This window comes from Podarcis erhardii (assembly GCF_964252035.2).
Source record: "Podarcis erhardii genome assembly, chromosome: 8".
In the NCBI taxonomy this organism is placed as follows: Eukaryota; Metazoa; Chordata; class Lepidosauria; order Squamata; family Lacertidae; genus Podarcis; species Podarcis erhardii.
This window is the reverse complement of record NC_138499.1, coordinates 42,570,777-42,586,804: the sequence shown is the minus strand read 5'-3', so window position 1 is coordinate 42,586,804 and position 16,028 is coordinate 42,570,777. Positions and strand designations below refer to the sequence as shown.

General features: G+C 40.2%; 1 protein-coding gene across 3 annotated transcripts in view; it reads right to left on the bottom strand.

Annotated features, from left to right (window-relative positions):
• Nucleotides 1-16,028, bottom strand: part of NOL4 (nucleolar protein 4) — a 136,629-nt gene that overhangs the window by 23,680 nt on the left and 96,921 nt on the right. For 2 of the 3 annotated variants that reach the window (XM_081873688.1, XM_081873690.1), the window contains exons 7-8: nt 2,584-2,763; nt 1,682-1,873 (exon numbers count right to left, since the gene is read on the bottom strand). In XM_081873688.1, the coding sequence (XP_081729814.1) occupies nt 1,682-1,873; nt 2,584-2,763 (372 nt within the window). The remainder of the gene's footprint in view (nt 1-1,681; nt 1,874-2,583; nt 2,764-16,028) is intronic. The other variant, XM_081873689.1, reaches the window with a different exon arrangement.

The window sequence follows — 16,028 nt, the reverse complement described above, 5'->3', positions numbered from 1 at the left end:
TGCATTTTCACGTTTGTCCTAAGCTAGTGATTTCAGCAGATGTCGCAATTGGTTTTGAACACAGTCATTTAAGGTTCTGGAACAATGAATGGACATCAGAAGGAAGGAAGGAAAGGAGGAAGGAAGGAAAGAAGGAAGGAAGGAAGGAGCGACAAAATATAGACTGATTTATTGCTTTTATATAAAATACGGTTTTGGGGATGTATTTCTTAAAATGATATTTAAAAGGTAGATGATGTTTGAAAGTTATGAAAGGAAGGGTCTGAGGTTTGTTTTAGGACTTTTAATGGAAATGCTGGGATAATTTTCACAGGAGTTCTTCTTTTCTACTATAATGGGAAGGGATGCGTGTGGTGTGGTATTTTAACATTTAGTTGGTGTTCGATCATGGCAGCAAAAAAAATGGTGTGGTTTTTTCATTTCTCTCTCACTTTCTTTGAGAAATTAGAAAGGTTAAAAAAGCTCCCCATGATATTAATGTTGAAATTAAGAAATGATCCCTTAAAATCTTAATCCTATAAAGCAAAACTTTATTTAGTAAATTTATATCCTGCCTTTCCTCCCAAAGGAGCCCAGGGTGACAAACAATGAGTAATTTTAAACAATTTTGAAAATGCTGAAAGCATATTAATTTGATCCTAAGTGTTTTTCTATAGCCTTACATTGCTTAGGCTACATTGATTTGGTAAAATGCCAAATGTATGTGTGACTGTAGCATAAGCACCATTAAAAGCAGTTTTCATGTCTCTGACAAATGTTGTGGTAATTATGACAACAGGGCAACAATTAATTGAGAGCCAGTGTGGTGTAGTGGTTAAGAGTGGTAGTCTCGTAATCTGGGGAACCGGGTTCGTGTCTCCGATCCTCCACATGCAGCTGCTGGATGACCTTGGGCCAGTCACACTTCTTTGAAGTCTCTCAGCCCCACTCACCTCACAGAGTGTTTGTTGTGGGGGAGGAAGTGAAAGGAGAATGTTAGCCGCTTTGAGACTCCTGAAGGGGAGTGAAAGGCGGGATATCAAATCCAAACTCTTCTTCTTCTTCTAATAGACCCATTCCAAAATATAGAAAGATTCCCTTGCTATATTGACTCACCCACCACTAATGGCTGGACCCATGATTCTCACTGCTGCATCATGAAATATGTGCAGATCCCTGATGACATGATCAGATCTGTCAGCTTGGAATGTGTATATCATATGCTTGGGAGGAAGGCCTAGATTGACTAGATTGACATTCCATCCTAAAGATAATCAGTAGGTAGCCATGTGTACATGGCATGTCCAGTTTCACATATGCATCCCACTACTACCAACGTGTACCTATAGATTCAGGCCACTATATCATCTCTACAGGAGTCAGAATGATGACCCCGCAAAAATAAACAAGCCTTATTTCTCTTTTGCTTGTTCCTTTACATCTTGAGGAGCTCTTCATTTTTTAAAATGAATTTCTATTTGAAATAACTGCAAGCTGCATTTTTGAAGGCATTTCAAATGCACTGGAGAAAGGGAGGGGGGATCCAGGTAATATGAAAGGAGGAAGAATAACCTCTGACCTGACATTACCAAAAATACAAATAAAAAGAGACACTAAGATGAAAACAAAATAGTGTCATGGATTTACATATGGGGTTTTTGATGGAAACTAGGGCTGGGGGTTTTTTTAGATCAAAACTCACCATCTCAAAACCACTCCTTTTCATCCGCCTGCAGGACTTGAGGTAAGTACGTATACGCTTTCTGGCACGCTCTTGGTACTCAGGGAATTGTCGCCTGCATGAGTCAATGATAGCCTGGATCTTTTCTTTGGGCTGCTTAGAGATTGGGACCATTCGGTCCAAGTTTTCATCTACAAACAGCCTGACAAACATCTGTTGGCAAGAGGGAGACAGAGGAGAAGGTTTTGGAGGGGTGGTGTTCTCTTCTCTTTCTAAGCTTCCTGGCTCAGTTACAGAGAGGAAGACATTTTCTTTATTTTTATTTTTCTTTATTTACACAGTGAAGAGCTTTGTAATGGAAAGTCAGAAATGCTAAGCAAGCAAGGATTTTGTTTTAGGTTTGACAAAAAAAAGACAAGAAAAGATTAGGCTGTAGTGTATAGAAATTGTGAGGGAAATAAAACACAGATTGTGAAAATAGGCACTGTTTTCATGTCTGTTATTAACAATGCAGTAGGATGCCTACATTGTTATACTGAACTGTGTCTCTTACTCTTCCCCTGCTGTGAGCAATTTTTGCGTACGTTGTCATGCAAAATTATATAAATCTGGAAAATAATAGAAAATAGCTGGCTGCTGGAATACACTCCTGGAACTACACTGCAGCCCCCTAGTCCCTACTGCTGCTGTCCACTGAGCAAACATGCACACACACACAAAACACACAACTGAGGTAAATATACGTTAAACCTCTAAATCTGGTGAACTGGTGTCTGTTTCCAAGTGTTTTAATGTGTGCGGAGGGAGGAAGGTCCCCCTTCTAATAAAGTTAGTGTACCTCTTTTACTGCCACATATACCCATAATAAATGCCACAAACAAGAAAATAAAATTCTGAAGGGCATAAAGCTCCATGTAACTCACATTAAAAGCTTTCAGGCGCTCCGCTTCTACGCCATCCGACTCATTGGCCTTCTCAGCATCTTCGTGTTCATCATGATCATCCTCGTCCTCTTCTCCACGGTTCAGGGAGAGGTCTTCTGCACCTCTGTCCATGCTTTCATTCTTGCCAGAATCATAGCTTGAATAGCTATGAGCAGGTGACTAGGAATAAAGGAAGCCATTTTGTAAAACGTGTCAGAGGAAATCACCTGCTTCAACCTCAACAAATCCTTGCCTTCTCTACATACTAACAGATTCCCCAAATGGACTTTTTTGAATAGAAATTGTGCTCAAGAACTCTTTGTATGGGACTTTAGAGTAAGGCAGCATGTAATTGTACAGTTCATGAGTAATAATTTTTTTTAAAAAGCACAATTTAGCCATAACATTCACTTCAGAAGTTGGGAAGAAGAGAGCCGATGTGATCCAATGGGCAGGATGATTAATTTGGACTTGTTAAGAACTAAGTTTAATATTCCAGTTCTGCCATGGAATCAGTCTCCAGTCTAAGGTAAAACAGTATCTGGGAATTCTTCTTATAGCCAGCTGCTCTTATTGTTGTTTGATGGATTTACCTTCAAAATATATTCAAAATTTATACAGGCCTATGCTCTTCATAACTGGCATGATACGCCTGCATTTCATGTTCATGAAAAGGGTCCTTATTACAATACATACTGTAAAAATGGCATTCCGGTTACATTTAGCGCTCTCTCTCTTTCCCCTCTTATATAATAAAAGTGAAAAGTGCCTCAGATGTGTTCATTTCAGCTGCAATTTCCTCTACATGACTGCAAAGTTTAGAGTTAATATTTCATTTTCTGCAAAGTTAAATCGTTGTCATGTTGAACAAACATTCTTTTTCTTAAACAGGTGAGTGTAAAACAAAGAGAAATCTTTTCATAAGTAACTTCCCATTATGTACAGTTAACCAACTATATCATGGAAAAAACTGACTTAAAGTAGTATTTTTATGCTAATCCAATTTCACAAGGTGTTTTCTTTTAGTATATAGAATAGTTTGTTTTGATAGCTTTCCCAGAATACTAATACGGGGTGTGTGTACCAATTATATACATGAAAAAACAAGGCAGAAAGAAGAGAAGCCATTCAATATTTCAGTTGCTAATGACAATGCACACTTATTTAAGTTTCTGTAAACTACGTTTAATTCTGGAAACTGTAACATGCACATTGATCCTTTCATTTTACCAAATTCACCAACAACTGTAAATACTATAAGTTTTGTCACCTTCAAATTGCCAACAGTCTATATTTGTGTAACACTTGTAGTTGTTTAAGTTGACTGTTTTAGTTTTCTCTTTACCTCATATATGTATTTTTATATACAAAGCAATATAGAAATATCCTTAATAAAACAAATTTTTGAAGCTGTGAGAGAGAAAAAGTAAAACATTTTGTTTTCTCTGCAAAGCTTTTCATTCATCAGGATTCATAATTTCCTCTAGGATGCAATCAATAGCTTGCTGGATAAATCACATGTGCCCATTTCATTAAATAATTACTCACTCAGAGTGCCCAAAACTTGGCAACTACCAGCAGAATCAGATACTACAGTCTTCCCCTAACATATTTAGATTTTGGGTGGTACTCTTTCTGTATATTTTGCACAGCAACCCAATACAAGCCAAAACACACATTCAATTCTATCAATATAGCTAAAAGATGCATATGTACTAATTGATGTGTTCAGAGAACATATAAAGTGGCTGCATCTCTGCCAGTTTATGAGATATGAACATCAGCATGGGTAAGTTGTGATGATGTACAACCAAGATAGAGGATCTCCACTGCAGATCTGTGAGTTTGGGAATGGAACCAGCTCTGGAAGGCTGTGCTGGAGTCTCTAATTTGTATTGGGCCTATTTGTATTGTACAGTACTGCGCCATTCCTTTAGTTGGAGGTATGATGCATCTTCTCAGCCCTCCTCCCACTTCTTGCTGCTCAAAGGCAAGAATAGGAGGCACAGAAACAGATTAAGTAAAGAGAATTTTTTTAAAAAAGCAGAGAATACTTGGCATCTGGAAATGAGGAGTCTCTAAGTGCTCAGAATGGGATGGATAGACAGGTTGTGGGTGGGGAGAAACAGGCCATAAAAACCATTCAGTTCTTTTCTCATTTCATTTTTTTAACCCTCTTTCTCACAGCAACATAGAATTGTCCAAGGTGGGGCTCAAACTCACAACCCTAAGATTAAGAGTCTCATGCATAACTGACTAAACTATCATGCTTTCCTTCTGTTCCAGTTTCTAGCCTTTGACCAGTTATTGGCATTGTGTCTGCTCTGCATGCTCCTCCTGAACAGCAGAAAGTGAACTATGCAGAATCAGAATAACAGAAGGCAATTCTCCTAGTTTTGTTTACACTAAAACACAAATGGATACGGGGAGCCTGGAGGAATGTGAGATTTTACATGCTTACACCTGCCTGAGACTAGTAACTGGAAGCACTATTTTTGTTTGTTAAACTTCAGTACTCAGTTGGAATCCATACAAGTGCTGGTAATGCAACAGGTTTATTAAACAGGCTGACCAGATGGAAGTGAGGCCAGCAAACCTACAGGTGTGCCTTATTATAATGCAATCCATATCAGCTCATATGGCCTCTTCTACACAACTATTAAAGGTAAAGGTTCTCTGGCCTCTTTTGCTTCAAGCCACCTTAAGGGTAACATACAATTGCCTGTCACAGCTTGAAATAAACAAGCAGGATTTTGCCTGGTCAAAGGGAAAACTAGGGAGGAGTTCAGAGGCTTAAAGAGGGCTGCACAGTCAAAAGAGGATCATTAAACAGATCTTATATAATATACAATGAACAGTTTGGATTTTCCAATTGATTTCTCTAACAGCGTAATCCTCGAGGGTTTAGATTAGTTGGCCTTTTGGCCAATTCCATTTGTATATTCTTGGGTAAACAGTATCTACTGACAGCAAAATACAACATTTCTTTGATAATATCTTGGTATATATTACTGTCAAAATAAATTCATGGGGAGAGGTTTTGTATGAAATATACTGAAATGCTTATTTATCTACTACAGTATCTACTTCTATGTACTATTGACTTGTACTGCCTTCTGCTACTTCTGCTTCTGCTACATGTTTTGGAAAGTGGTTTGTTCGTCTGTCTGTCTGTTCTCTATGCATGACTCTTCCTGAGGTGGAAGAGATAGCTTTTGCCTACATTTGGGAGCCATAAGGCACCATTTTGAACCAAGGTGGCAGACTTAAGTGTTCCACACTACACCAATTTGGGTGCCTTGGGAGATTTTGATGCCCGGTTTGTTCTGACAGCTCCCAAGATTGAGAATCAGGGTTTGGTCTATGCTTGGATACCATTGTGAGGCATTCTGTAGGCACCCCAAGATGCAGGTTCAAGCCAAGGTGGCCTCTGGCCTCTTAAGCAGACCTCAGCTTTTGTGGCTGGAGTCTGGGTTGTGGTGGGCCAGTGTGTCCTTGCGTGGTGAGTACCAGCACCTTTTTTCCCTAGGTTTTTTATAAGGTTTTTAAAAACCCTAATTAAATTTTAGCCCCAAACCCAAATTGATTAGGGGCCGGCTATGGTCTGGTGTTACTGAGTCAGTTTGGGCCCTGGGGCAGGGGGCAAGACTACACATAGCCCTGAGAGTAACAAATTACACCATCCATTCATAAATCTCAATAATTTTTGGTTTCTTAATTTTCCAGGGCAACACCAGACACTTCCAGCTTGTATTAATATAAATTACCATACTCTGAAAATGTGCCCCTTTATTTTTCCAGAAATGTCTGATAATGCAATTTTTTTGAGTGTCTTCTCATTTTTATGCAGAGCACAATATAACACAGGACTGAAGCATAATCTTTCCATATTTATTTAATATAATTTCACTTCACAGCTTGATCGAAGGCCAGAAAAGCTAAAGTGATGGTTATATAAAATTTGTTCAAGGCATGAAATAACTCTTTCATGAAACTGATTTGATAGGGGGATTTTTTTTAAAAAAGATTCTTTTTGACTAACACAAATCCTCTAGGAAAAGCAATATGACTGCATTTGAGTGTGTTTTCATCAAGGCCAACAGGTATCCAGAGCTTCCTTGCATGTCTAGTCATGTGATATTAGAAGCAACCAGGATTTTTAATTACACACAATTCTCTAGTAAAGAACAATGGGTGACTACTAATTTAATCCTTGTCCCTTTCACATTGGATGGCCAGTGTTCAAATCTGTATTCTGTGTGATACAAGATAATAGCTGGCTACAACATTATCTCAAACTATAAACACATGTATGCATATTTCAGTTTAAAATTTCTGCCAGTTATATTTTACATAAAGACCTTTTCACAGAACTCATTGAGGCAACTTCCAGGGAGTATCCATCTGCAATGGTGAGTGTTATTATTTGCACTTATGGCAAAGTGAATGGCCCTATACCAACCAGTATGGCCGCAAAGCACCTTTCTTCTTTCTGAATACAGAAGGGATATATTTGGTTTGCAGAAAAATACTAGAACTGCACATGGAACAGCGCAGTGCAGAGTGCAAGCACAGTCCCATCTCCAGCGACAGAACATGGAATCTCCAAGCAGCTGCCAAAGTCCCAGCTCCCTAGTAGGCACACCAGGGCTGACACTTGTGTTGAGCACAGTGAAAATGTTATTTTAGCTGCAAGTTCTCTGCTGCTTGCTTCTCTTAGCGATACTGTTTCAAGTGTTTTACTGTATTTGCATACCCTCCAACTGTCCTGAAACTGCTGGAACCATCATGAAAACCCTTGAGGAATCACGGGTTCTTATTTTGTCATTAGAGTTCAGATTTAAGCTGCTCTTAAAGGGGCAATGGACTTGCAGCTAGCTTTAATGGCCCCTTTAAGAGTAGCTTGGCTCCCCATCTTGTATCCACACCCATTGATACGTTTTGCATCAGGGAATTTTGCAGCCCAGGTGTGAGTGCAAACATCGGTGTTGTAGGGTGTGTGAGAGTGAAGGTGTTTCCATAGCCAACAGCACCTAGCAGGAGAAGAGAAGAGCTTCTCCACAGATCCCTCACCTAATTAGAAAATTTTGGTTCTAATCTTAGTATTTGCCTTACATCAACAGTTTTATTATTCTTTCAAAACCTTGCTGCCCCAGTTCCAAGTAATACATTTTGTAAATTCTTGCAGATTCTGAAATGTTAGCCTCAGACTCCTTTTCAGTTATGCTTTACCAACTGCTTCTTTCTCCTTTGCTTATGAATTTTAAAAACCACTACATTTTTTTTCTTCCATAGTTCTACACAGACTAAACCAAAACCTGACTGCAAGAAAGCCCAAAGCAAATCTCTCAGTGACATCAGTGGGAATAACAGAAGACCCCATTAGTCTCATGCACCAGCAAAGTAAATAATTCTCATTTCATTCTGCTTTTTTACTCGTCATACAAAACTCTTTTACATTAAAAAGAAGACATGAAACAAATGGCTCCAGGGTCACATATTTGTCCTCAGGCCATTTTATGCAAAACTAATGATTTTTTGTTTCTGTACATTTTTGCCATTGGCTAAAATGTTCCTTTTAAAATAGGGGTGGGGGAAGCTTTTTGGTTGACACATAATTCATTGCAACTGCCAATTACTGATGGGTACCGGAAAAAATGTTATGTTAACAGACAAATTTGTATAATCTCCTAAAAGACACAGTCTCTGTGTAGTAATATGCAGCACAATTTTAAGAGCATGTTTACTCTGAAGCAAGTCCCTCTGAGCTCAATGGGATTTACTGCAGACTTCATCTCTCAAATATATCACCAAGGGCTATGAATCATTTTTATCTTGCTGCTCTATTAACTTTGTGATTTGTTTTAATTGGAATATGGTCCTTAACAGTTTGGAAAACTGTCTTTATAGGGGGTGTGGGTAGCTAAACTCCTTTCATAAGAAAGGCCAGGAAAGAAAATATATATCCACTCTCAGTTAAATAATTCAATCGGTAGTTTAAAAAATATATATGAATGTATGCATAGTTTTGGAATTCTCCCAGTACTAATTTGAACACAATTAATAAGGGAAATTAGACAAATAAAGCAATGCTCAAATAATATTTTAACTGAGATTAATGGTTAGACTGCTCCCTGTAAAGTCCACAATCACATTTGACGTCTCAAATTTCAGTGGTGCCATGTGTGATGCTAAAATCCAGTGCCACCCCCCCCCAATCTTCTGTTGTCTGTCATAGTTGTGGTGCCTCTTCGGATGCCCCAGAAGCTCTGTGCCTGGTGTGACCACACTAGTTGCATTCCCCTAGATCCACCTTTGCAATCCCAACAAGCTTATGCATTCAGGTGGGTCAGCTACTTTCCTTGTGCGTATAGCTCCTTTATTATTTTAACAAAATGCATAAATCTTGTTCACACTGTTAATAGTGCACAGAGCAAGATAATGGCATTACTAGTATCAACCCCCCCTCCTTTTTACAGTGGTAGCCTGTAAGCAGCGGCCTGTTTATCTACTCACACTGGTATGCTTTCTAACTGCTAGGTTGGCAGAAGCTGGGACAAAGCAACGGGAGCTCACCCCCATCGCATGGATTCGAATGGCCAAAAATATGACCACTGTATATATGAGGAGAGGGATTGTACCTCGATCCTAAAAAGATATTCCTAAAAAGCTATTTAACAGAGATGGAATTGGGATCTAAGAACATCACAGGAAGCAGGTTAGTCCCCATAAACCATTCATAGGTGAACACATGTGCATAATTAGTTTGCTTAAGAAAACAGATTATGGCAAGTAAAACAGATTATGGCAAGCTTGTTTGTAGTCTGAAACTGTTCCTTTTCCCCTTTTTTGCATCATTAACTCTCAGTGCCCCTTCAGCATAATGGTAGCATTTATGATGTGGTCCATTAAGCTACATTTTGGTATCTTGAAATTGTTTCAGCAGATTCTAGAACTTTCAGAAATCAGTCATAACTCTTCTCTTTTGATCAGATTTGCCTCCACAATTGGGATCATATTTCCTCCCACATCAAATGTGCCCTCAGATCCAGTTGCTTTCCTTTCAAACACAGACATACATTTCCAAGACTTTTCAGATTAATTATGAATTGGCCTTTGGACTCCTTCATGCATCTGATGATTTAGATGCTTGAAAGAACTACAGGAACTTTTTATTGCCCAAATGTGACCCATCCCGTCACCCCCAATTCCCATCAAAAAGGGTGTACTGTAAGTTCGTGAAGGCCTTGCAGGCACTGGCCAATGACTAGCACTCCCATTATGACCAGCACAGAATAACTGTACTTTCTTGAACTCTCTGTGTTATGTTCTCTCCACCACCTACCACCTCCAATAAGCAAGTTTATTTTTCCTCTGGTTTGTTTTAAATACATCCAAATATCACGGTACATATTTTAGCTGGGCTTTGCTTTTCATTTCAAGTTACAAATTGCTAGGAGCATTACTGAACAGATAGGATGTTTGCCATGACAAGTCACAGCACAATAAAGAAAAGTAAAACTGCAGAATAGATTGTGCAAAATAAGAGAAAAAATGCAAATGCACTCAGTTTGCAGAATTTATGAATCACAGAATTTGGCTCTGCTTGGTGCAGGATTTTAATTGCCTGGGTGCAAAATTTTAATTTGGGTTGTTGCTTTTATAGTACAGCCATGAATAAAATGCAAATGAGGCGATCTGCCAACGGCAGAGGTTTGATGTGGCAGAAGACTACTCGGCTGCATTTTGAAGATGGTGGCAGAGATTTGGATCATTCCAGATATTTCTGGGAAATATAGTAACTTGTTCCAAGCTACCATGGATTTCCCAGTATCTGAGCAATTTATAGCTGGAGGGTTGATGCAGTTTTTTAGCCCCTTTGGATTGTCAAAACTGTGCAACGATATCAGATTGCAACCAAAAATACCCTCACAGAAATACAGCTCTGCCCAGATCTGAGCGTTTATGTTATTTATATTTGTTATTAACATTATGATTGTTCAAAAGCAAATATGGCAAGATATTTTTTACAATCCACCCAAATAAGCTGGCCATGCATAAGGAAAATCAGACTTAGTGCTCACTAAGCATCAAATGTTTATGAATGTCTTTTAGAGTTCCCTTAATTTTAATAGAGTTCCCTTAATGCATTTTTAGGCTCACATGGGAGATGAGAATTGGAAAAACCTGCATGGAGAGTCAGCATGAAAAGATCTAGTATCTAAATTATTAAAGAAGTGCAGTAGATATATTTTAAACTTCAACTATAGGGCTATCTTCACAGAAGCTTAAATTAATTAAATTTGTAAACTGCCCTTCATCCAAAAATTTCAAGGCAGTTCACACAATAAAATACAGAATAAAACCACAAAGTACATAATAAAATCAAAAACAAAACAATAACACCCCCCTCCCACAAAGACATTTAAAAGGGCATAGAATTATATTATCCAGCCAAAGGTCTGGTTGAAGAGGAACGTTTTTGCCTGGCACTTAAAGATGTATACTGAAGGTGCCAGATGAACCTCCTTTGGTGGAGCATTTCACAAATGGCAAGCCACTGCAGAAAAGTCACATTCTTGTGTTGCCACCATCTGGACTGCTCATGGAGGAGGCACATGAAGAAGAGCTTCAGATGATGATTGCAGTGTTTGGGTTGGTTTATATGTGGAGAGGTGTTCCTTGAGGTACTGTGGTCCTGAGCAGTTTAAGGATTTATAGGTCAAAACCAGCACTTTGAATTGGGCCTGGAAACTAACTGGCAACCATTGTGGTCATGCCAGGATCAGTGTAATATGCTCAAACTCGGTGAGCAACCCGGCCACTGAATTCTGCACCAGCTAAAGTTTCTGAAATGTTTTCAGGAGCAGCCCTATGTATAACATGACAAGAGTCATGATGGCTGCATACTATTTCCAGGATCAGTGTCACTACACCTCTAAACATAAGAGCACCCCTGCTGGATCAAACCCAAAGCACATCTAGTCCAACATTCTGTTCTCACAGTGGGCAACCAATGCCTATGGGAAGTGCACAAGCAGCACATAAGTGTAATAACACACTCCTGCTTCTAGCAACTGGTAACTGAAGACATTTGAATACCAGTCACTGGGGAACAACAGTAGCAGAGGGCTACCAAAGCATGGACAACAGAAATTAGGCTGTCCCTGTCTGAGAGGTCAAGGATACATTTTCCCCATCTCTTTCCAGTGGGCAACCAATGCCTATGGGAAGTGCACAAGCAGCACATAAGTGTAATAACACACTCCCACTTCTAGCAACTGGTAACTGAAGACATTTGAATACCAGTCACTGGGGAACAACAGTAGCAGAGGGCTACCAAAGCATGGACAACAGAAATTAGGCTGTCCCTGTCTGAGAGGTCAAGGATACATTTTCCCCATCTCTTTCCAGACAGAAGTCATCATTCAGGGCAACCAAAGCTGTTTCTGTGCTGAAACCAAGCCTAAACCCCAGTTGAAATGGATCATTTTCTGGTGCCCCATCTAAGCCATGCTTGGTTCAATAGGATTTTGTAATTCTAGAGAATGGTAGTGCTGAAGTTCTCTGAAAGTCCAGAGAATATAAATCAGAATATATATTGGGGGATATATCTCTGATTGGGACACTTTAGCCATCCTGTTCATGGCTTCCTTCAGATAATTATGGATGGTCGTAATCAGACATGATATTAAACTATGGATTATGCTAACTTTGTAAACTCTGAGCCATGTTTTATGTTCTAGAAAATCAGGCAAAATATATGGTCAGTTATGCAGGTACTTGAGGCTCACAGGGAAAGCAGACATTAAAGTCTGAATTGAGCAGAAAGCATACAGGACCTTGGACAGCTCCAAAGTGTCCCTGCTTGCTAATGCAGCTAAAAGAGAAATTGTCTCTACAGGAAGACAGAGTCAACTGAAGCCTTATGCAGGCTATCCAGGGTTGATGGAGTAAGTCATGCCTGTCTGGAGGAGCTAGATGGCTGGTTAAAGGCCTTTGCATTGTTTTGTAGTCTTTGATATCTGTGAGGCTTGGAGAGACAGAAGTAATGCAGAAAAGTTGCTAGAGAACAGTTAGAGCACCAGAGGATGGAGATAGGGTTGTGTCTTCTGGCCAGGAGATCCCACAATAAGTTACTATAGGTTATTTCCCCGAATAAGTGACCGGAACCTTATCTGGATTCTCCACCATGTTCTGCATAAACCCAGGTTTGGGTTTATGATACAATGGAATGTGTAGTCCCCCCCCCTTGTTTCTCAGCTGCTATTCCAAACCATTCAGTATTGCTCAAAGTGTAGCCACTTGGGGTACACCAGGGGTAGTCAATATGGAACTCTCTAGATGTTGTTGGTGTAAAGCTCCCATCAGACCATCATTAATTGTTAAGCAACTATGAGTGGGTGATTTTAAATCTCCAAATATTAATGATCAATAACATTTGGAACATAGTGGGACCTGAGATGTAGATGTGTTTTGGGGTGTAGTGAAAACCATAACAGATATTGAGTAAAAGAACAAATGCACTTGAATAAATTTCTGGGTCCCACTGAAGAACCTCTCTTCTGTTGGCATCTGTGTGTCTCAGGAGACAAATGAAGAGTGTGTCATTGAGGGTAAGGTCAAACTGTTGGAGAATTTCTTCTTTCTGTGCTACTCCCAGCTGTCATTGCTTCTCTGGTTACTGCTGTTGACACACAGCCTGACTGTCTCTCTCCAGAAACTGCAATCATCTGCAAGGAATTCCCACATGGTGGGCTTAATGCTTCCAGCCTTTGTGTCATGTTTGCAGACATATTTGTAACACAGAGTTGGTTGGCCGACAGGAACAGGCCTAGTGCCAGCTCCCCATTGAGCACATCCTTGAGGATCCTGCCATCTTCCATGCTGTGTAAATGACCAAGTCAGTGTAGATGTCACTGAGATAGGAGCACGAACATGCTGTGGGAATGTAGGCTTGGGAGAATACATATTTGTTTGAGACTCTGCCTGCCATGTGATGCCCCAAATCTTCCTGATGCAGTGCATATGGAAGGCATTGATTGTTAGCACCACATTTTCCCACACCCTTTTGGAGAGGTGAGTCATTGCCATAGCTGCTTTGCCAATATGCTCATCCAGCTCAGCATCGATAGAGAGGTTGCTGGTTATGGTGGAGTTCCAGGTAGGCAAAATCTTCTATCACCTCAAGTGTGAGGTCACCAGTGCTGATGCGTTGAGTACTGGCGGTATCCTGACCCAGGATATTGGTCTTTATCAGGCTGATGACGAGGCCAAACTCCATGCAGGCATAGATAAAATGGTTTATGGGTCTCTGTAGAACTTCCTTGGAATGTGCTGTCCAGGCTGTATCATCTGCAAACAACATCTCTTGGATTAGAACCCCACACACTTTTGTCTTGGTGTGGAGAAGTACCAGGTAGAACAGAACCCCCCCCCCATCAAACTGAAGGCATAGGGGAGCAAGAAGTGGGCATCCTATCTTGTTGAGCACTTGAAGAGTCTTTTTCAGCTGACCAGGACAAAGGCCTTTGTATGGTCTATGAAGACAACGTACAAGGGGCACCTCTATTCTAGGCATTTCTTCTGCAGCTGACGCAGTGAGAAAATCATGTCAACTGCTGACCTCAGAACATTGTGGCTCAGGATAAACTCTGTCAGTGAGTAATTGCAATCTGTTGAGAATTACATGGGCAAACACTTTCCTTGCAGTGAAGCCTTATTGGAGTTCATCGATTGGGTCTGCATTGCTCCGGGACAGGAGGAAGGAAGTCAAAATGACACCGAGTTGGTTCAAAGAAAGAGTTTATTCTGCTCTCCGGATAGCAGAAAGCACTTGCGTGATCAAGTCCACAGCAAGTCCAAAGAAATGACAGGTTTCATGCAGTTTATATATCCTCCAGGCACCCTCTCACTCCTCCCCTAGGAGCCCAACCACGTCGGCCTACGTACACAGGTTGACATCACATATGTTCCTGCTCTGGTACTCTCAACCATAAAAGGATCTTCCTTCCTGTACTTCTGACCATAAAAGGATCTTCCTCTTCCTACTCTTATCTGGGGAGAGGTAATCATCTCCGGGAACATGCTCTGGGAACATGCGTTTGTTCCCAGACCTGGGTTTGTGTGTCAGAGTGTGTCCAGGACATAAGATAAAGCACAGACGTGTCTTCTCTCTGTTCTGTTCTACTACCGCTACAGTGAAGGCCATAGTTGCCGTCACAACTGATAAAGGAGAGGGCTCTGAGCACTTGTCTATACAGCCGGGCTTTTGTTTATGCATTGAGCTCAGAGCTCAAATTAATGGATTTTAGCTAAGGAAAAATAGGAATTTTGGTGCAGTTTAAAACTGCCTGCACAGTCAGTTTTTGGGTTTTGGAAACCCATTCCTTCAGCAGTACTCTGCAGAGAGATTGCACAGTAGTTGTTACAGTCATGACGGTCACCTTTGTTCTTTTAGAGGGTTCACAGTGCTGGGGTCACACATGTCTTGTGGCACTGATCCTTGTTCCCAATACTGTAAGAGAAGGCTGTGGAGATGTGTCATGAGGGAGGAATTGAGGCCAGCTTTCAGCATTTCTATGGAGATTGCGTCCTATCCTGGGACTTTACCACATGTCTGAGAGTTTAAGACAATCTTCAATGGGAGAGAGGGACATCTAGCTCTTCCAAGACAGGCAGAGTTTGGACTCATAACTGTTGATTACTGTATCAGAGACTGTGTTTCCCCATTAATGCAGTTCCTGATAGTGCTCTGCCCAACTCTAGGCCCTCTCTCGTTTTTATATTAGTCTGTATATTGTAGCCTGTTGATTTTTCTGACTCCTTGAGTATTGAGTCCTTGATTAAGTCCAGCATTGAAAGCATTTTTCTGCTACTTTTTTAAAATAAAAAGATAGAATATATTTTTCAATTTCTAAACGTATTTACATCAAGCAAATTACAGTGATTTCAAGATCATTTCAGAATACTCATGGAGTTCTCACATTATTCATGTTGGGGGGGGGATGCAAAACCAAACCAACACCAGAACACAGTGGCACTCAAAGCACTGTCAGGGTAATTTATGATATTTCACTGCTGGTATTAAAATCAGTGGAAGTATCTGGATCCTGTACTCAGTTTCAGTGGTATAAAGACAATAATCCAGTGTGTAGTATCAGATTTTAAAAGGCTGGAGTTTTCGGTGATAGCAGCAGAAACAATAATTGCAAGAATTCTGTTAGATTAAATTCAACTCTTCATTCTTCTTACAATACACATTCATGACAACTGCCTTCCTATCAGACTAGCTATCTAATCTCCTGGATCTGTCTTTATCGACACATAGTCACCTTATTCTCTCCCAGCTAATACAATAGGAACAACCAGGGGTGCTGGAGGGAAAGTCGTTTGGAAATGTCAACTTCTTAAAGCAAAGTTGTTGGTTTCAATTCAGACATGTT